At 36.4% G+C, this 22,808-nt stretch overlaps 1 protein-coding gene across 7 annotated transcripts in view; it reads left to right on the top strand.

The window, feature by feature from the left end:
* Positions 1-22,808, top strand: part of Epha5 (EPH receptor A5) — a 353,466-nt gene that overhangs the window by 165,466 nt on the left and 165,192 nt on the right. For 4 of the 7 annotated variants that reach the window (XM_028893477.2, XM_028893322.2, XM_028893398.2 and 1 more), the window contains exons 4-5: positions 15,411-15,566; positions 19,177-19,512. The exons of 1 other annotated variant lie outside the window; for it this stretch is intronic. In XM_028893477.2, coding sequence (XP_028749310.1) covers positions 15,411-15,566; positions 19,177-19,512 — 492 coding nt within the window. The remainder of the gene's footprint in view (positions 1-15,410; positions 15,567-19,176; positions 19,513-22,808) is intronic. 2 more of the 7 variants (XM_028893555.2, XM_028893627.2) reach the window with 1 other exon arrangement.

The following is a 22,808-nucleotide window of genomic DNA, read 5'->3' as shown; positions in this document are numbered from 1 at the left end:
GCATCCTTAGTCACCAGAAAAATGTAAATCAAAATGACTCTGAGATACCATCTTACACCTGTCAGAATAGCTAAGATCAAAAACATTGATGACAGCTTATGTTGGAGAGGATGTGGAACACAGGGAACATTCCTCCACTGATGGTGGGAGTGAAAACTTGTATAGACAAAACATTTAAAAGAGTAAAAGATGAACTCTGTGGTCAATGTTGTAGTATGTATAAAGGAAATATATGATACTAACACTTGTTATGTTGATCAGTATAAAAGATGATATAGTCCCTTAAATAAAAATAAACATAAATATGCAAGATTTTAAAGTATGTAGAAAACTTTATTTTTATTTATTTTGTTGTGTATATGCACACACACACACACACACACACACACACACACACACACATACACGGGCGCACACACACGCGGGCACACACACACACACACACACACACACACACATGTTTCTGTAACAAGATGATATGTAGAGGAGGAATTGCAGGAGTCAATTCTTTACCTCCACTAGGGGAGGGGATAGTTCTCAGGTCCACAAAGTTGGCAACAAGCTCTCTTTCCCGATGAGCCATCTCTCTGGCCTTCGAAAACTTCAAAATTTTACACTGTGAAATACATCTCATTGAGAATATGAACCATTTGATTTTCATCTTTAAACAATAAGGCAGCTAAGAAAAAGAACATAAAACGTATGAAAACCAAACAATTTGGGTGTTTCCGTGACTTAAATTCAAGAATATTTGAATATTTGGTTGTATTCTAAAAGCCACATTGTGACTTCTTGTTTTAGAACATTCTAAATGGGGATAAAATAGACACGTGTGACATAAATCATCTAAACAAGTTCTCCCCAATGGCATATTTCCTACCACAAATTACTCCAATTGTCCAAACCACTTAAAACTTGAGAGTTCCACTTGTTCTGCAAGCACAGAGGCAAATATTTATGTTTAATCATGGTAATAAAGTATTCTAGTTTCAGTAAACTATTGACACCTGGCTGTTGTACACTCTCATCTTTTATTCCAGAATTTTGACAGAGGATATATATATATATATGAGCATATATATGTATATATAATACTAACATTTATTATGTTGATCAGTACAAAAGATGATAGTCCCTTAAATAAAATTAAAGTACAATTGCATAATGTCTCCCCCTAATTTCCTCCCTCCCACCTTTCTATGTACTGTGATTCCTCTCAAATTTATGCCCTTTTAAAAATTGTTTGTTGTTAAATATAAGTATAAATGCATAAATAAATAAAACCTGCTTATGGACATCTACCCTATGGCTGTGTCTTCACATGACATACTATCTAGCATAAGAAACTCTATATGCCAGTGGACTCCTCTAACCATACCCCATTTCAAATATTAACTAATTGGGTGATAGCTTTTAACAAATGAATTTTTTAAGACATCAAACTTTATTTAGTTCCTATCAAATGTTCTTTTTTAAAAATCAGTGTTCATGCTGAAAATAAAGAACCAAAGAAATAAGAAAGTACAAAAAAGGGAGGAAATATACATCCATGAATCCAGAAGTATTTCAATTTATTCATCCTTTGATTAGTATCTATTAATTATACATTATTGTTTTTTATTAGTGGAATGAATGTTTAAGTTTTAGGATATAGTATTTCCCTAAAATTCAATATTGTGCTTCACAATGTCTGGCAAAATTAATAGGTCCTATATCATTTTTACATCCCCAAACATTTTAAAAATTATTTATTTTAGTGTATTAATGATGTTTGAGGAAATAATATTTCAGTTTAACTTTACATAATATTTTACAGATACAAAAAACCCACTGTATGTTTTAATCTCTTAAAATTTGAAGCTCTAATAGAGTGAATTTATTTCCACTGATTCCACACTTCTATTTTGATAATCCCATATGCTTTGAACATAAAAGTTTGAAAATAAAAGGCAGTAATAAGTTTTTTGGCAGGTGTTTGAAATAGCAGCAAAAATGGAAAAAATAAAGGCCACTGGGATAAAAGTGCTTTAGATAACTTAGTATACCATTAACTCTGTGACTTAGCCACTTTTCCATTGTTGGGAAGATATACCGTGACCAAGACAACTTTTATGAAATAAACCATTTAACTGGGGTCTTGTTTATGGTTTCAGAGAGTCAGTCCATTATCATTATGTTAGGGAGCATCATGGGAAGCATGTCACTGGAACAGGAGCTGAAAGCTACTTCTTCATCTGCATGTAGACAGACAGACAAAGGGAGAGAGAGGCAGAGGGAGAGACAGAGGGAGAGAGATATAAACAGAGACAAAGACAGAGAGAGAGAGACAGAGAGAGGTGAGGCAGAGAGAGACTGGGAGACTGAACCCAGCATGGGCTTTTAAAACTTCAAAACACCCCACCCACTTCCTCCAATAAGACCACACCTACTCCAACAAGGCCACACCCTCTAAACCATCCAATCTTTGCAAATAGTGCGACCCGCTGGTGACTTAAGTATTCAGATACATGAGCCTATGAAGGCCACTCATATGAAAACCACTATACTGTTTTGGGATTAGGATTTCTGTTAACTTTGGGGCAGGAGTTGTGTCTTAGTGGTCAACAACTCATACTGCTCTTGCAGAGGACAAAAGTACAATTACCCGAACTTACTAGAGTGGCATATGATCACCTCTAACTCCAATTCAAGGAGATCTGATACCATCTTCTTGTCTCGGCAGGTACCTGCATTCATGTGCACATACCGACATACACACATATATAAAGAGTTAAAAATAAAATAAATTTAAAAAGAGTTACTATATGATGGAGAATAGCTTCATAATATATTGTATAGACCACAATAAGGGAGTCAGGACTGACTGTAGTATGTTATATTAGGCATATCATTATATCTATTTATGTCTTGGTTAAATAAAATTTCCAAAACTCCTCTGATAATTTGTATTTAAAGTTATCTTTTGAAAGCCCATGTCCTACTTCCAGTTATTATTATTTTTTCCATGGAACACATAAGGAAAATAGAGTTACTTCTGAGCATTATTTATACACTATTGTCTGTTTATATGTCAACTACCATCAAGTTCATTTCTAGTTCTACACTTCTAGGATTCTGAAATATAAGTCCATTTTGAATTGACAGGGGGAAATATTGAGACAGTATACTGAAATAAGAATAGTAATATTGTAATGACTGAAAAAAAATATTATTTATCAAGTGTTTAACATCTGCCAGGAATGTACTCATATATATTATATACTTGCATATATATCTATATAACAACATATATATTATATGTATATATAATATGTATGTATATGTGCATATATGTGTGTGTGTGTGCGCATGTGTGTGTATGTAAGCACACAAACACCTCAATCATAGGAATGGTACTATAAATTTCATTGCAAAGGGCAATGTGAAGTTACCATTACTGGAAATAACTACACATCTTGTGATTCTTTAGTAATAGAGAATACAATGCATCTATTTTGGTTGTCAAAAGTTAGTAATAACCTGGAGAAGACAGTGATGAGAAAAAGGCAGAAAAAACAGTTCCTGCTAAGAGGGGTCTGAACCACCTCTGACCACAGATGTTCCCATTGTGATCAGACCTTGGAAAGCCTTCAGCTGCAGAGCACAGTTGACAAAGCTTTGCTGTGTCACCATATTCCCGCTGGGATCTTCTACATCCTCAGCATAGTGGTTTTAAGAATGTGTCTGTGTTGCTTAGCTCTGCACTCTTAAGAATGAATACTATTGACTTATTTTCTTAATATGCCAATGATATGGTCTTCATCTGTGGAGTCTTTCAATCACTTACCAAGACTAACTAAAGCAGTATAATGCTGTTTTATCATGGACTTTCATTGTCATGTGATCAGAAGGAATGGAGTAAGTTTAGAAATGGTGGCAGAATGCTACCATAAAGTATCAACAGAACAGAAGCAGGCTTTGAAGCAATTTAATGGGTTCAGATTATAACCATCAAATCAGTTTCCTTATCACAGAATCAGGATGTATTTTGTCATCACCTCTATGATCAGCCTTTTAAAGTTATTACTTTTCTGACTCCCCTTTTCTTCCTACTGTGGCTTTTGAAAACAAGTCAAGACCTGCTGTGGTTTTTAAATTAAGATTTTATTTCCTGATAGTTAAGGCACAAAATAAACGTCAGTGTAGGTGAAAAGTTCTGTAGAATTGATGTTATTAAACACAGAAGAGAATAAGTTAACTAAACAAAGATAAACATATATACATTAAAATAGAAAATTGTGAAATACACGTTAAAGCCTTTTTGAATGAAGCCTTTAGAAGTCAGGGTCACTCTTGAAACACTGTTTCTAGTGAGTTATTGTGAGGATGAATGTACAGTTGTTCAATTTGAGACCCAGTAAGACATTTACACATTGAAAATTTGGGGCTAATGGATGACAATATGCTGTGGATATCGCTCTGTATAAATAAACACTGATTGGCCAGTGGCCAGGCAGGAAGTATAGGCGGGACTAACAGAGAGGAGAAAAGAGGAAATGGGAAGGGAGAGGAGAGACTGCCTGGAACCCCCGCCAGGACAAGCAAGATGTAAGGTACCGGTAATCCATGAGCCACGTGGCAACTTATAGATTAATAGAAATGGGTTAATTTAAGATAGAAGAACAGTTAGCAAGAAGCCTGCCACAGCCATACAGTTTATAAGTAATATAAGCGTCTGAGTGATTATTTTATACGTGGATTGTGGAACTGCCGGGACTTGGTGGGACCTGGAGAGAAGCTCTCCAGTTACAACAATCTTCACCAAATAAGCTACATTAGCCAGTTGCTGTTTCATATTTATAGATTATTAATTCAAAAGAGTAAAATATAGTGCACATGGTTTGAAATTTTGTTTTTAAAATGGCTTTATTCATTTTAATTCTCAGTATACAATTGGAACAAAACTGATTTAGATCTTGTCCATGTCCCTAGTGGTCTCTATAACTCTTGAATTTATATCTACAACAACAAATATACTATGTGCTATATTACAAGTAGACTTTCTCACAAGTAATCAAGGAAACCTTTTTCAAGATTTTATTTCAAAAATCAAATATTATTGTTCATATGTATGGATCCATTTTTTTTGGAAAGTTCATTGCCAGTGTTTAAATTGAACTCATATTTAATCAAGTCAATGATTTTATGACACAGCTGCAGAATGAGTTTTTCAGTTTGCTATAGTTGTTGGATTTCTAAGAAGAAAATTCTATCATTAAATCATTTATACTGTGTAGGATATTTTATTCTGTATTTTGAAAATATTTAAATGTTCTGCTTTTTTAAAAAATCATCTTAATCAAAGATGCACATGACTGTTCATTGAAACAATGAACTTAATTTAAGAACAAGGAGAGAAGTGTTCAAAATAGAAAATGTTTTCCTCTTAATTTTTAATAACAAGATCTTCCCCATGTATCTCCTTTCATAACAAATACCAATACACTAACTGCTTATACTCCTACATATATACATTTTATTGCTTAAGTTAGGACAATTCACAACTGGCTTTTATGACAATGAAGATTAGCAACCAAAACAGGGTTCTCTACTTCATGCTAGAAACAGCAGATGCTCTGTTCACTTACACAAACCATTAAGCTTTACTTTCAATTCTAACACAATCACTCAGATTAATATTTCAACTGCATCTCATATAAGCTGTTCAATAAACAAGCATGCTAACCTGAGAGTTAGTTACACTGAAGCACATTTTTAAACTGGCTACATTAAGGAGAAAATCAATAAAGGCTGACAAGATTATTTCATAATGTATTATGAATGTATAATTAAATTCCATCAAATTAAATAAGAAAATGAAATTCCAGATATTAAAAACTATAAACAACTTCTAAACAAAATGCCTTTGCCCTCTATGAAAGACAACTATAAGTGAGATGCTCATACATCTTTTAATTTAAAGAATACAATATAAGCTTCATTAATAGTTGCAAATACTATGTTAACTCTAATTGAGATAGATAGCATTCATTGCATTTCCTGCTTTTCAACAGAAAGTTCATTCTGATAGTTTCAGCAAGTACTTTTGACACTTGATGCTTTCTTTTTTTTTCTTTTCTTTTATACTTTAATTTAATGTTACATATCAGCCACAGTTTCTCCTGTCCTTCCTCCTCCTGCCCCCCCACGCTCCCCCCAACCCACCCCCAATCCCATCTCCTTCAGGGCAAGGACTCCCCTGGGTATTCAGCTCAGCCTGGTAGATTCAGTCCAGGCAGGTCCAGCCCCCTCCTCCCTACATCAAGGCTGAGCAAAGTGTCCCTGCATAGGACCCAGGTTCCAAACAGCCAGCTCATGCACTAAGGATAGGTCCTGGTCCTACTACCTGGGGGCCTTCCAAACAGTTCAAGCTAATCAACTGTCTCACTTACCCAGAGGGCCTGATCCAGTTGGGGGCTCCTCAGCTATTGGTTCATAGTTCATGTGTTTCCACTAGTTTGGCTATTTGTCCCTGTGCTTTTTCCAATCATGGTCTCAACAATTCTTGCTCATACAATCCCTCCTCTTGCTCGCCAATTGGACTCATGGAGCTCCACCTAGAGCCTGGCCATGGATCTCTGCATCTGCTTCCATCAGTCATTGGGTGAGCGTTCTACCACAACAGTTAGGGTGTTTGGCCATCCTTTCACCACAGTAGGTCAGTTCGGACTTTCTCTCAACCATTGCCAGTAGTCTATTGTGGAGGTATCTTTATGGGTTTCGGGGGACCTCTCTAGCATTTTGCTTCTTTCTATTCCCATGGGATCTTCATTTATCATGGTCTCTTTTCCTTGTTCTCACTCTCTGTTCTTGATCCAGCTGGGATCTCCTGCTCCCCTAAGCTCTCTTTCCCTCAACCCTTGCCCTTCATAACCCACCTCATATCCAGTTTGCAGGATTAATTTAGTAAAAAATGGCAATCTTACCAAAAGCAATCTACAGATTCAATGCAATCCCCATCTTCACAGACCTGGAAAGAACAATACGCAACTTTATATGGAAAAACTAAAAACCCAGGATAGCCAAAAGAATCCTGTACAATAAGACAACCTCTGGAGGCCTCATAATCCCTGATCTCAAGCTCTGCTATAGAGCTACAGTAATAAAAACAGCTTGGTACTGGCATAAAAACTGACATGTGGACCAATGGAATTGAATTGAAGACCCTGATATTAATCCACACACCTAGAACATATAATTTTGACAAAGAAGCCAAAACTGTACAATGGAAAAAAGAAAGCATCTTCAACAAATGGTGCTGGCTTAACTGGATGTCAACATGTAGAAGGCTGCAAATAGATCCCCATCTGTCACCATGCACAAAACTTAAGTCCAAGTGGATCAAAGACCTCAACATAAATCCAGTTACTCTGAACCTGATAGAAGAGAAAGTAGGAAGTAGTTTTGAATGCATTGGCACTGGAGATCACTTCATAAATATAACACCAGTAGAACAGACACTGAGAGAAACAATCAATCAATGGGGTCTCTTGAAACTGAGAAGCTTTTATAGCGCAAAGGGCACAGTCAACAAGACAAAGTGACAGCCTACAGAATGGGAAAAGATCTTCACCAACCCCACATCTGACAGAGGGCTGATATCCAGAATATATAAAGAACTCAAGAAATTAGACATCAAAATACCCAACAGTCCAATTAAGAAATGTGCTATAGAGCTAAACAGAATTCTCAATAGAAGAAGCTCAAATGGCTGAAAGATATTTAAGGAATTGCTCAACATCCCTAATCATCAGGGAAATGCAAATCAAAATGACTCTGAGATACCACCTTACACCTGTCAGAATGTCTAAGATCAAAAACAGTGAAGACTTATGCTGGAGAGGATATGGAGCAAGGGAAACTCTCCTCCACTGTTGGTAGGAATGCAAGCTTGTATAGCCACTTTGGAAATCAATATGGCACTGTCTTAGAAAATTGGAAATCAGTCTCCCCCAAGACCAGGTCAAGACAAATCTCTCTCACCCATGGTCCTGCAGCTTCTCGGATCCAAGTAAACACACAGAGCCTTATATTACTTAAAAGCTTCTCTCTCTCTCTCTCTCTCTCTCTCTCTCTCTCTCTCTCTCTCTCTCTCTCTCTCTCTGTTTTGTTTGTATGTCTTTGTTTTTGTTTTTGTTTTTGAGGCAGAGTTTCTCTGTATAGTTTTGGTGCCTGTCCTGGATTTCACTCTGTAGACCAGGCTGACCTTGAACTCACAGAGATCTGTCTGCCTCTGCCTCCTGAGTGCTGGGATTAAAGCCATGCACCACTGCTGCATGGTGCTAGGTAGCTCTTATAATTTAATCCATTTCTATTATTCTGTAAGTTTCCACATAAGCAAGGCTTACTGGTCTGCTGGCAAGTTGTTCCTTGGGCTGCAGGCAGGTGTCTCCCCAGTCTCTGCCTTTCTCTTTCCTGTTTTTCTCCTTTCCTGTCTGCCTCCAAGCTGCCTTGTCATAGGCCAAAGCAGCTTATTTGTTAATCAGTTGGAATAACATATAGTCACAACATACAGAAAGACATGTCCCCACACAAAAGACTGTGGATACTTGAAAGTTTTATCTAGAAAGTAGAGTACAGGTTCTGGATTCAAATACAGCTCTCTTCTGTCAGCTAAGATAGATTTTTACTTTGTTGGACAAAAATATAGGATGAATACAACCATGGATAGGTTGGTGTTTTGAGATAAGAATAAAAAGACAGCTTTGATGCAGTGGGGAGAGGCTAGGTCTCTCCCCAACTTGGTATGCCAGCCTGTGTTGATTTTTACCCAAGGGATGGCTTACCATTTATGAGGAGGAGATGGGAGTAGGATGGAAATAGGTGGGGGGAGCGGGAGAAGAGGAGGGAGAGGGAACAGAGGTTGGTATGTAGAAGGAAAGAATTTTTTAAATAAAAAAATAAAAAGATACATCCTTTTATTCCGAATAACTTTTATTATTCCAACAGACATAATACAAGACTATTGGCAGTCAAACAGAGTGTATAACACTTTTAGACGAAAAAAAAAAAAAAGATAGAAGCAGCTGCAAAATAAATCTACTGATGATTAAAAACAGAGAAAACCAGGAGTTAACTACAGCATGATTGTCAACACAGTGGCTTGTAGCCAGGGTTCAATAATGGTATGATTGCAATCTCAAGACATGTGATATTGCATTTTAGAGTTATGATTTAAATGAAAGGAGTAATTAGGACTTGAAATACTTTTCTTGGCTAATAGTAAACTACATAATTCAGTTTTTACACACCTCAAGCTCAATAATGCATTAAATGTTGTTCAATGTTTTCCTCACAGCTCTTAATATCAAATGTTTGCCAATCTGAAAAAAAGGCTCACACATTTTCAATACAATTTATTCCAAATATTTAAGTCATTCTAAAAATGCTCTAGTAGCTCATTTTTTTCATTAAATATGTCAAGAAATCCTTGAATTCTCCTAATCTTATCTACAACACCAGGATGGGGGAAACAGAGAGGACACTGTCAGCTGCCTCCATGAGAAGCAAGATGTAAGGACACCTGTAAGCCATGAGCCACATGACAAAATATAGATTTATAGAAATGGGTAATTTAAGAGGTAAGAGCTAGCTAGCGAGAAGCTTGAGCCAGTAGGCCATAAAGTTTGTAATTAATATAAGCTTCTGAGTAATTATTTTATAAGTGGCTGCAGGGTCTGTGGGACTGGGCCAGACTGGAGCAAACCAGGTACAACACCTTCTCTGTGTGAACCACTACAAAAACAAAAAAGACCAACTTTTTCTTTGCTACCTTGGATACATTTCCTGTGCTATTGTGAAATGATTCTTAAACTCTACTTTGTAGACCATCACACTTTCTACTGTGACTTCTGAATACTCAAATTGAAAGTTCTGAATACTCAAATCTTTCCTTTAACCAGAAAAAAGAGTTTCATGCACAAATGCCCTTTAAGAGGGGCTGTGCACTCAATAACCCATCATGAGTTGAAAATATTGTTAAGTAAATGATGCTATTATGTAATATGAACAGAAGTAGTGAGAGGAAGGCAGGATGTAAGTGTTATTAAAGTGTTGGTGGGGATATTATCAATGTCTTACATAGCATATACTAAAAGTCTCTTTGAAAACCATGATATGGTACATCATGTAATATGCACTAATTTTGAAATGTGCTTAAAAATTTTAACTCTGTTCATAGCTGAGCTGAGTATACTTTAAATTTGCTCAAAAACTTCTATAAACTTATGGCTGAGTAAAACATCTCACACAAAGCCTGTTTCATACATGGTGTACATGTAGTGGAAGCTAATTTCCACTTCCCAGGTTGAGGAAAATATCACATATCACTAGCCTGGGAAAATACCCAAATTAAACATTCAAAATATAATTTCTATTGAACTCACAGTACTGCTGCACCACTGAACAATCTAAAGTGTTGAAGGTAAACTTAGAACCATCTATAATTAATAAAAAGAGAGAGGGGGTGTTATGAATAATGACTTCTTGCTGCTATAAATTTTTCTTCTCATCTTTTTTCAAGAAATTTTTGAATTAATTCTCTTCTCTTATTTCATCCATTTCCCTTACATGTTCTATACTTCACGCCATCTTTTCAGAGAATATCTTCCTCTAAGATATTGCTAAACTCTCTACAATTGGGTAACTTTCCTATTTTCAACAAATACTAGCACTCACTCAAATACTGAGACTCACACCTTTCTAGGGAGCCTTCTTTTTCTTTTTCTTGTGTGTGTGTGTGTGTGTGTGTGTGTGTGTGTGTGTGTGTGTGTTACAGAGTAAGTGTGGAAGTCAGAGGAAGACTTTGGAAGGTTTTCTGTCCTACCATCTTATGACTTCCAAAGATCAATCCAAGATTCTCAGACTTGGTGGAAGAAGCCTTAACTCATGGAGTTATCTCACTGTCCTGATTGGAGGAACTTTTCTTCTTAGTTGTGGGTGGTATACATTTATTCTTATTTCTTATTCTTGCTGTCACAGTCATATGTCCGAATAGTGATTCAACAAAGTCTCCTAGAGTCTCCATAGAAACTTTGATAGTTTTTCTAATCCATTGCCATGCACAATTTGTGACTCAGCCAGCATCCTCAAAGAATTTTAATAAAATAATGAAAAAAAGAGAGGAACACATTTTTTTTTTTGTTTTTTGTTTTTTGTTTTTTTCGAGACAGGGTTTCTCTGTGTAGCTTTGCGCCTTTCCTGGAACTCACTTGGTAGCCCAGGCTGGCCTCGAACTCACAGAGATCCTCCTGCCTCTGCCTCCCGAGTGCTGGGATTAAAGGCGTGCGCCACCACCGCCCGGCGTGGAACACATTTTTTAAAGGTACATATTACATACTTTGTTTTTTGCCTAATCCATACTTCCATTATAGGGATTTAACAACAGTGTCATATACTTCATCATATCAAGCTTCTGTGTTAAAAGTTACTCATTAAAAACAGAATTTGGAGTGGTAAGATGGAATTGACATTCTGGAGAAAGAAAATTGGCTCCTGCATATTGTCCCCTGAGCTGCAGCCACTCACCATAGCATATACACACATATGTGTACGGGCATGCGCGCGTACGGGTGCGCGCGCCCGCGCGCGCGCGCGCGCACACACACACACACAAACACACACACACGCAGGATAAGATTTCATGGATGGACTGGGCCGACAGGTGGGGATGGGAACAGGAGGGATTATATGGGGGAGGGGATGGAGGGAGAGAGTCATAGGAAAGGTGACTGGAATGGGAGGGGGCATTACTAGGGAGATGTGTAACCCTAGTGCAATGCAAACAGTCTGGAATCTAATTAGGTGACCCTAAGAAGACTCCTAATAATGGGCGACACAGAGCCTGAACTGCGCATCTTCTCTAATCAAGCAAGACTTCCAGTGGTGGGCCTGGGACATCACCCCAGCCACAAATCCTTCGCCTACGATGTGCCCTGCCTTCTAGATGTGCAGGAGTAATGGTGGCACAGAACAGTGGAAGTGGCCATCAATGATTGGTCCAACTTGAGGCCCATGCCAGAAGATTGCACCTATGCCTGACACTGAATGGCCAGGAACCAGACCTGGATAGCCCAAAGAGCTAGGATAGAACCAGACACGACTGGAAAAAACAAACAAACAAACAAACAAACAAACAAACAAACAAAAAGAGTCGTTGGAATGATTCTTAATGATACTCTGCTATACTCATAGACTTTAGCTAGCATAATCATCATGAGAGGGGTTTAATATAGCAACTGAAACTGAAGGTAGCAGATGTAGTGACCCACAGCCAAAACATTTGGCGGAACTCAGGGACTCCTATTGAAGGGGGAGGGGAGGGGAGAGGAGGGAATCACAGGAACAAGGCCCACAGATTCAACTAACCAGGGCTCATAGGGACTCACAGAGACTGAACCAACAGTCCGGGAGTCTGTATGGGTCTGAGCTAGGTCGCCTGCATTTATGTTAAGTTCTTGCAGTTTGGTGTTCTTGTGGAAGTCCTAAAAGTGGGAGCAGGGGCTGTCTCTGACTCTTTTGCCTGCTCTTGGAACCCTCAACCAGTCTTGATATGAGTATGTGTGTCTAGTCTTATTGTAAATTGGATACGCCATGTTTGGATCTTATCACTGAAGGTCTGCTCTTTTCTGAAGGGAAATGGAGGAGTGGATCTGGTTGAGGGGAGGGAGGGACTAGAAAGAGTGGACGGAGGGCAAACTGTGGTCAGGATGTAATAATATAAGAGAAGAATGAATTAAAGAAGAAAATTTAAATATCTTTCAAAATAATAAATATATATATATAATTCAACAAAAGTATACTGATTTTTTTCTAAAATTTAAAGAGGGTTTCTTCAATAAAAGAAGGATCAGATATGAAGGATATGTGAGTTTGCACTTCATGCCTTTGAGAGCAAATGGTTTAAAGTGAGAATGGTTGTACTAAAAGGATAAAAGAAGAAAAATTGGATAACAGCTAAGTATGCTATTGGCAGCTACAGCAATCCTATTATAAGTAAAATAATATTTAAATCTTCTAATCATTTAACTACTTGAATGTCCTAATACTATCAAAAAGCCCTTCTTATCTCTCCAATGCCTTCACATGTGCTATGCATTTGTAAGAGTATTAAGGCTTCACTATCACCATAATTAGACGGACTGAAAAAATAGTACCTCCTTATTTGGCAACTCCTGGTTATTAGGAGTGAGGGCAGAAAGCCTCAGCATGGATTACTAAAACCTGAGGTCATTCGGAGCAGATGAAAATTATCCTGAGCTCATTATGTCTTCCTCGTTGAAATATAAGTGCATCTATGAGCTTCAATAAAATTGCACTGATACTCTAATAAACATTCCTCAGTCTATGTAGAGAATCTTGAAAATGGAAAAAAAATATTAGCTACGAGTAAAATAAGCCACTCATCAAAGCCTCAGTAGAGTTGTTTAAAATTATCCAAAGTCTGAGTCATAGGAATATTGATATTGGGGTTTATAAGCCAATTTGGGGGATGGGGAGTACATGAATGTCAGTGGCATTCACAGAGTAAAAGATGCACTTCGTGGGAACTTGCTTACACAGCCAAAATAGGTAAAACAAATACCAGCAACCACTTTCTATTTGATTCTATAGAGTGGAGTAGTAGTCTTCAGGGTGTATCAACAATTCACTTAAATATCTCTTGCAGTAACTGACACCTGTCATGATGAAATACCGAGGTAATTGCCCTGAGACAAAACTGAGCAATATGACATACTTTCCTTTTTTTTTTTTTTTGGTTTTTCGAGACAGGGTTTCTCTGCGTAGCTTTGCGCCTTTCCTGGAGCTCACTTGGTAGCCCAGGCTGGTCTCGAACTCACAGAGATCCGCCTGGCTCTGCCTCCCGAGTGCTGGGATTAAACCACCACCGCCCAGGCCATACTTCCCATTTTTATAATCATTACAGTTTTGCAGTGAGTAGGTATTTATTATATTAGAATACATAAATCCTGTGAGTATGTTACTCAAAACACATCTTCAAAATGCAATAAAATGCCAAAAATATGATACTCTTGAACCTCTATATTTTATAGAAAATATCCCAGATAATTATGCGTTATAATAAAACTTTTGGAAAATACTGTTAATTAAGTTTTCAAACATTTTGTGGTGTGTGTGTGTGTTTCCATATGTGTGGACTCTTTTTTTTTTGGTTTTTCGAGACAGGGTTTCTCGGTGTAGCTTTGGCAACTTTACTGGAACTGACTCTGTAGCCCAGGCTGGCCTTGAACTCATAGAGATCCACCTGCCTCTGCCTCCCACGTGCTGGGATTAAAGGCGTGTGCCACTACTGCCTGGCTGTATGGACTCATTCTTGTGGTTGTGTTCCTGAATGAGGAGGCCCAAGGTTGAAGCAGAGTATTTTCCTTATTTACTTTCTATTTTGTATGTTAAAGAAAGGCTGCTTGCTGAATCCAGAGTATTGGTAAAATTATTAAGGCCACTCCACATAGTTAAAAGGGAGGTTTATTTAGTGGCATAATTTACAAATGAAGTGATAGGTAGGTTGCAGGGTCTGGGAAAGGTGTAGCGCAGTCCAGTGGTGTTCTCTGGAGAACTCTGCTCAGTCTACCTCCAGAGTTCAGGGTTCAGGAACCAAGAGAGCCCCTGCATCGCCACTTGGGTCTTCAGCGTCCTCTCTCAGCCCCGCCTTGTAGGCGTGACCATTATCAAAGCCTCAATGGGGGTTGGAACTTCCAGGTCAAAACTGGAATGGCTACCCACTACACCAGAGCTCATATTTTTGGGTAGTCTAGATACTCAGTTTATTCCTTTTTTTTTTTTTTTTTTTTGGTCCATATCTCCTCAAAGCCACAATGATTACCAGCAAGGCACTATGCCCACCGAGTATGTAAATGGTGGTTGAAACTCAAACTACTGTCCTCATTCTTGTACGACAAGTACGTTACTGCTGAGCCAGCTCCCTATCCCTTACTTTACAATTTTAATAATAAAAGTTGGAAACTTTTATGTGCCATACCACTCTATAATTATATATGATAGTTGTATTTTTTAATATGATTTCACTAATAAAGTGTAAAAAAATGGACTTATTGGAGTGCTTCCATTGTAAACACATAAATATATGTGTCTTTTATAAAAAATAATGTTTTGCAGGCTCCAGGAGCATAAGGGCCATTAAAATGTGTGCATTTCATTCATGTTAATTGGAACATTTGATTATCTGGATGGTCTGATATGCGTGATCAGGAAACTTCTGGGAAATTCTGTAATTGATGCAAAGACTGTCTTCTCTGTAGTATGTGTATATGCTAGTCAAAATAGTACATTATTCACAAACAAGCCCTGCCTCTGTTCCCAGGAAAAGCTTAGTCTCTCATTTCTCTTGACAGTGTGCAGACCTGGGTTCTTCAAAGCTTCTCCTCACAGCCAGAGCTGCAGCAAATGTCCACCTCACAGTTACACCCATGAGGAAGCTTCCACCTCTTGTGTCTGTGAAAAGGATTATTTCAGGAGGGAATCTGATCCGCCCACAATGGCATGCACAAGTAAGGAACCCCGTGGCTATTTGGTGATGCTCCCTTTCACCAGTTTGGAGAAAGGGCATGATGGAGCCTGTTGTGCTTTATTAATACTCCCCTCTGAAACAGGCATGTTTCCCCTTCACAGTTCAGGTCTTGCCCCACATTGCAAATTCCTTTCAAACACATTGAAAAATAAATGTCCTCTTATGACTGACTATCAGAAGCATCCTTTCCCCTCACTTCAGTTTCAACATCTGAGGCACTAATAATCAAATCCTCTTATTCTGTGCTTTAATTTAGTAGTCTTGACTTCAGTAAATCTTTGTGTCTTTTCACATCAGGTTTGTTATCTACTTCCTTGGTAGACCATTTTCTGAACTTCAACAAGTTCAACAAATTCTAGCCTATATAACTAAGCTGTAGGGTAATCCATAGGCCAAATGCAAAACTGCACCTTGCAAAATAGGCAGGCAGTGTCAAGCGCATGACAAGCAAGGTGGAAAATCAGATTAGAATAATCTATAAAACCCAACCTCCAACTTAGGCTTTCATGCAACGGCAATGTGTCTTCTTAGCCAGATCCATTGAACCATTATCAAAGCTGTAATCATGACTGAATGATCAGTACATAGATAGATAGTAAGCATTATGTTCAGTATTTCCAATGCATAGACGCACATTTAGCCAAACTGTGTTTTTTCTAAGTTTAACATATTTGAGAAAACCTAATGTGGCTATTTACACATTTGCTGGTTTGTGACTATACTTGGAGATATTTTTCATTAGCAAAGGGTCTGTAATAAGTGGGGAAAAGTAAGTAAAATGAATGTATCTTTCATCACAATGTGCACCTCTTGTGGCATACCTTCACTTTACTTGTTAGTTCCCAGTTAATGGTATGTACACTCAATAATGTTCACAAGACTATAGATTTTGTCATTGATCTGTACACAGAAAACAGTGTAGATGACTTTTTATTAAATAATCACAAGTTGATCTTAAACAAATTTCAGTGCCCAAATTTCATAAGAACTGAAAAATCACGCTGTAATTCAAGGCTAATGATTTGTTGACCAAAATGATTACTAGTATCAAAATACCTTCTCAAAGAGTTATATTGTACTATACACAGTTTTGTCATGATACTCTACTGGAATGATATAATGTTTTGTTATAGTGGAATTCATACGGTGTTTAATATGTAAGATGTAAGAATTATCAAACAAAAGGAAATGGGTAGACCAGTAAAGAGGGGCACACTAAAAGTATGGCACAAATCATCTCACACATTTCACAAAGTTGTGTATTAGCAGACTCATTTAATTGATCCAGCCATAGTTTACATCTTTTTAGCATAAATATGAATGTACACTTCTGTTTATTTATTTATTTTGGGACTCAAGGGAAAGGCTATGATTTGGTAGTAAAAACTGCTTAACACTCTTTTGGAACTAAAGCTCATAGACTTCACATTTTCTCCATCTTAAACTCTGTAAATTTCTACTATTGTGTTCAAAGGAACAATCCATATTTGTTTCTTACAAAATATCACTTTGAGTGTGTGTCTGTTTTTAGTTTGATTCAGAGTACCACAACCGCTCATGATACCTCATGGTTTGTCTGATGTTCAGAGGGAGATCTTGAACTTTGTTCTGCCATTGGCACTTTGGACTTGTATTTATGATTTTAATTCCTTTTTAATATACAAACTCCTGGATCAGAGTTTTATGTATCTGTAGGACAAAAATCAAACAGAATGAAAAACCTGATGAATAATCTGATGGATATACTTGAAGCAGAAATCCTTCTCTCAGCTCTACCATGGTCCACACATCATATCTACTGATGGGGCAATGGCATGTTTTAGATGTAGGCTAAGTCCAATCCTTTAATTTTCCTTCTACTTCATAGTATCACTTGAGTTTGGCTCTTTTGGTAACATGTGACCTACAGTTGTGGATGTTATTACCAGAGTTATAAGTAAAAGAAGTCAGACAGGTGCACTTCTGCTGATTTAGGGCAAAGAAAGACATGCAAGCACAATTCAGCTTGTAGCAAAAACAGTGGAACTTGACACATCTCAAGTACATTTCATCTTCTTTTTCTAATGTTAGGCCCATTATGTTTTGTTACTTGAAATTAAAATACCTCTATTTGTTACTAAATAATCCAAAGTTTGTAATAAATAATAATACTTATACTTATATCTCTAGAAATGTTTGCGGGTTAAAAGTGACTATTGAAATAGAAATGTGGAAGACTGCTTACAAAACTTCCTAAGGTTCAGTGATGGACATTTCGGGGAGCGTTTGAGGGAAGCAAGTCAAGCCCTTAGATATAGAGTTGTTCTATTTAAATGTAATTGTAAGAATCTCTTAAATATGAGTTTTCATTTTAAATTATTTTTCAATATGTTCATCAAAGATTATGGATTAATATTTGGCTGAAATAAACATTGAGACTTGTATTTGGAACACACACATATTAAGCTAACTTAGCAAGATTATTTTTGAGGAGTTTAATTCATGCCTATAATTCATTCAAATATAAGAAGACTCCATTTTATCACCATTAGAAAGAGGTACTAATTAGATCTTTGACAAGCAGAGATACTCACTTTGATACTAAGATAAACATTAGATTTCAAACAAACATAAGCACAAGCTTGTTTGAGAACACACCATCACTTAACATTTAAAGCTGACTAAAATTAAATATTTAAAATTGAATTTCTAGAAAGTTATTTCCTCTTTGTGCATGAATAATTAGTTTCTGAAACAGTTAAAATGATATTGACTGTTGTTATCATTTAGAGAAGAAAGCTTTTAAGCAACCAAATCTATGTATGTATAAAAATGAAGTGTACAATAAAACTACATGAGATTAGAAAAACTGTCACAGTATTACTCTAAGATGATAAGTGTCTATGAAAGTATTTTAATTGTGTGAATTTCTTTCCTTGTGGAGGCAACGAGATTGAAAATATTCTGTAAAACTGAGCCCTTTGGCCTCATCTCCCATCATCTTTACTAGAATTTTCAACCTCAGTTAAAATTCTGAAGCTGAATTGCTGTTAGTGAAAGGACCTAGTTTATAAACAGTGGTCTTGACCTTCAGCTTTTATCCCTGAGCTGTGTTCTCTCAGGAGAGCTTCAAACTCGGTTTGCTTTCTACACATTCAATTACTTTCTAATAAAATTCATTGTCAAGAGTCATCCAGAAAATTTCTCCTTTTACTACTCTGTTGTTTAAAAGAGAATTCATATTTACTTCCAACTCTCACAGAGGAAGCTTGTTATTCAATGTACTAAGAATCAGATTTACTATGTTTTTAAACATAAAACTTTATGTAACATTCTGTCAATAGATAGGTTTATTCCATAACTATGAACATATATATATTAATAAAAATATCTTATTCTAGTAAAAAGGTTTATAACAATCAAAAAGCAAATGACTTTTACGTTGTATAAACACTACTGATTCTTAAAACTTTAATTTTTTAATTGTTATAAAATATCACATAAAAATTAATTATAAATTTAGTTTTTCCTCTGGCCAGGGATTAGTTTGGTCAAAGACAGGAATTAATATCATCTTAAATATGTTTTTCTCACTTTACTTTGCAAACCAGGACCCCCCTCAGCTCCTCGGAATGCCATCTCAAATGTAAATGAAACTAGTGTCTTTCTGGAGTGGATTCCACCTGCCGACACGGGTGGACGGAAAGATGTGTCATATTATATTGCATGCAAGAAGTGCAACTCCCATGCAGGTGTGTGTGAGGAGTGTGGAGGTCATGTCAGGTACCTCCCCCAGCAAATCGGCCTGAAAAATACCTCTGTCATGATGGTGGACCTTCTTGCTCACACAAACTATACCTTTGAAATTGAGGCAGTGAATGGAGTTTCCGACTTGAGCCCAGAGACCCGGCAGTATGTGTCGGTAAATGTAACCACGAATCAAGCAGGTAAGTGTCATGCCCAACCAAACTATATATTTTTGACTTAGTTCTGCCAATTACATCAACAGCTGAGGACTTAACAGATGAAGTTCTATGAGAGAATGCATTAAAAGAAACCATATCTCAAATATACCTTAAAAAGAAGTTAAGGCTTTCTTAAGTGCAAACATCCATTGACAAAAGACAGGAGAGGTATGTTTTCATTAATTATTTCATTAAATATACATTTCTGGAGTAATTCTTTTTATACCTAATAATTATCATATGTATTATATGTATATATAGTATGTTTCATGTTGCAAATCTACATTTTTTTTTGTTGCTTTGTTAATGTCAAGAGTTCTTTTTAAATTTAATTTGTATAGCATGCTTTATTTGCTGTTTTACTTTTTGTTTTACACCACAGTTGGATTTTCTTTGCAAGTTATAATGGTCTTTTTTTCAATTTTATTCAAATATATATGAATTGATTTTTTTCGGCCAAATCCACTTATAGAAATAGAATAAATTTTAGGTGTTAGAAATACTCAAAATACATCTATTTCAAGTTGCATCTTGGAATTATAAAAATGTAAACTTTGTAGAGGAAGGTATAGAGGCCTATTTAAGCTGATGATTCCTTTGTAAATCTGCGTATGTTCTCTTGTACACTAATCAGCATGGAACTCTGGCCTCAGAATTCAACTCACTAGGTGATCAAAAATCGCTAGGTATAAGAAAGCATTGAAATCTGCCCCTGTGCTAGCACACTACAATAGTCACAGTAACCATCGCAAGTATTCAGTAATGTGAACTGTCATCTAAATTTGAGAAAAAAAAAGGCAGAATTTAATGCTATAGTCTCAGGCTTCTAAGGTAAAATCTTTAACTCTTTCATCCATATTGAATTCTAAAATGAGATGCACAATACCATCTTGTAAATAATGAGACATCACTGAGATGTTCTTCCTTGGGAGAAAATTCAGTAGTTTGTATGATCTTAACATCTTTGTAAGCTACTTCTTGGCGATAAGCTACATGAGAGAATGACTATTATTTTAGGCATGTTACCAATGAACAACAGTATATTGTAGTGTCTGATTGCAATGTGTGTGATTGGACCTTTCTTGTGTAAAATAGCAAGGAAGTTACTATCATCCAGCAGCATGGCACATCTATCCTGTGATTTGTTATAAGAGGAGATATATATGTCAATTTATGCCTCAATGTCGCAGTACACTAAATAATACAATATATTTAAATATTACATAAATAAATAAAATCACTGCAAACATATCTCTCAACTTTAAAATACTGTTTTTCTCAGCATCACTAATTTATGTCAAACAGTATCATTTCCACATAAAATGTCAATTTAAGAAACTTTTTTTTGGAGCTCAGGATCAAACTCAAGGCCTTGTGCTTGCTAGGCAAGCACTCTACCACTGAGCTAAACCTCCAGCCCTGAGCTAAACCCCAACCCGAAACTTTTAAGAAGTCTTCTAGTTAGTGCTACCTTGGCTGAGTCCTCTAGTACCATTGTCACAGGAAGTAGGTTTTGTAGTTAGATTTGATAACTGTATTTTTAAGCATCCAGTTTAATTACAGTTTTTATTTTTTTATGCAAAAATACTTTTTAGCAAATTTTAACTTAAATTTTTAATTTCTCAAAGGATTGTTTTCTAAAATGTTTGTTTCTTTTGTGATTAACTCTCTACAAGTTTTATTAGCCTCAACAGATGTTCTGATATTTTCTAATCAATATGTTTTGTGTGCTAGTAAAACATGAATGAATTTGGCAAAAATGCAGAAAGAAAAATGGTTACTCATTCAAGAGGAAAATTTTACATTAAGCTAGGAATGAAAACTGATTAGCTAAATTTGTCTATAAAACCTGAATGAATGATTAATGTATGGATATTTATACAAAAACTAATAGTCTGAGAAGTTACTTAAGTATAAGTAAGTGATACTTGTTTGTGTTTAATTTAATAAAGTATAATATTATGGAAAAATTAAATGGTAGAATTATATTAAACTTGAAAATGTATTTATAGAGTATCAGAAAATAATTCTAATATTTTCATGGTCAAGAAAAATAATTCATGGGAAGGTGAAGGGGAAAAGCAAGGGAAAGGTTGTGGTGGTATTCTAATTGTACTGAAATGTGATTTTGATTGTATGTTAATAAATAAAGTTGCCCGGGGGTCAGAGCTATTAGAGTCATAGACAGAGTGTGGCGGTGGTGGCACACGCCTTTAATCCCATAGATCTCTGTGTGTTCAGGGATACAGCCAGCATTGGAGACATATGCCTTTAAGACCTAGGGGGCTGTACATTCAGACAGAGTCATGTGTTTGGGTTTACAACCAATGAGAAGGCAGAATGACTGGAAAATCGACTTACAGACAGGAAATAGCTCTTTTTCGGGAAGCTGGGACAGCAGGAGGAAGGGTGAGATTTTAGCTCTGAGTTCTGACCTCTCGGCTTTCTCTTTTACATTGTTTCTATGTTTCTTGTTTAATAAGACTGTTGGTTACATCTACAAAAGGTGGATGTAACACAAAGGAAATAAGATTAGGTTGTGGGAAAGTAGCATGGTAGGAGAGTAGAATCCGAAGGTATTAATGTCTAATGAACTCTCAAATTGGAAAGAGAATAAAAGAGTAAATATGCATTCTGTTACAATGCTGTGTAAGTACATAGAAAAGTAACGAAAATAATAAGAGAGTTTCATGTTCTCTACCAGTTTTATATATCTTGACTTGTAACCAAATCCTAAAAGGTCTTATGATTAAAAAAAACCTGGAGCCAGATATTGGGGTAAAAGCTGAAAGATCAGAGAAACAGAACAAACCAGCCACACTCTTACCCCGACGAATTCCTCAGCCTCAAGAGAGAGACTTCCTGTTTACTCATGCCTTATATACATTTCTATGCTCTGCCATCTTCCTTCCTTCCTAGTGCTGGGATTAAAGGTATATATAACCTTGCCTGGCTTTCTTCCCATTGTGGCCTTGAATTCACAGAGATCTGGATAGATCTCTGCTTCCTGAATGCTAGGATTAAATGTGGTATCACTGCCTGACTTCTATGTTTAATATAGTGGCTGGCTTTGTCCTCTGTTCCCCAGGCAAGCTTTATGGGGATACAAAATATATCACCACATTGCCTATATAGTTATAATCCTTTAAATTTTAACAGTATTTCTGAAGTAATTAATTAGATTTACTTATAATATTAAGATTTTTCAGTTTTATCATTTTAAGAAATCTAAAACATATATTTCAATAGGTATTAACACCACATCCTATAAAACAAAT

The sequence above is a fragment of the Peromyscus leucopus genome, chromosome 10 (assembly GCF_004664715.2).
Source record: "Peromyscus leucopus breed LL Stock chromosome 10, UCI_PerLeu_2.1, whole genome shotgun sequence".
In the NCBI taxonomy this organism is placed as follows: domain Eukaryota; kingdom Metazoa; phylum Chordata; class Mammalia; order Rodentia; family Cricetidae; genus Peromyscus; species Peromyscus leucopus.
Note: the sequence above shows the minus strand (reverse complement) of the source record. Positions and strands in the feature narration are given on the sequence as shown.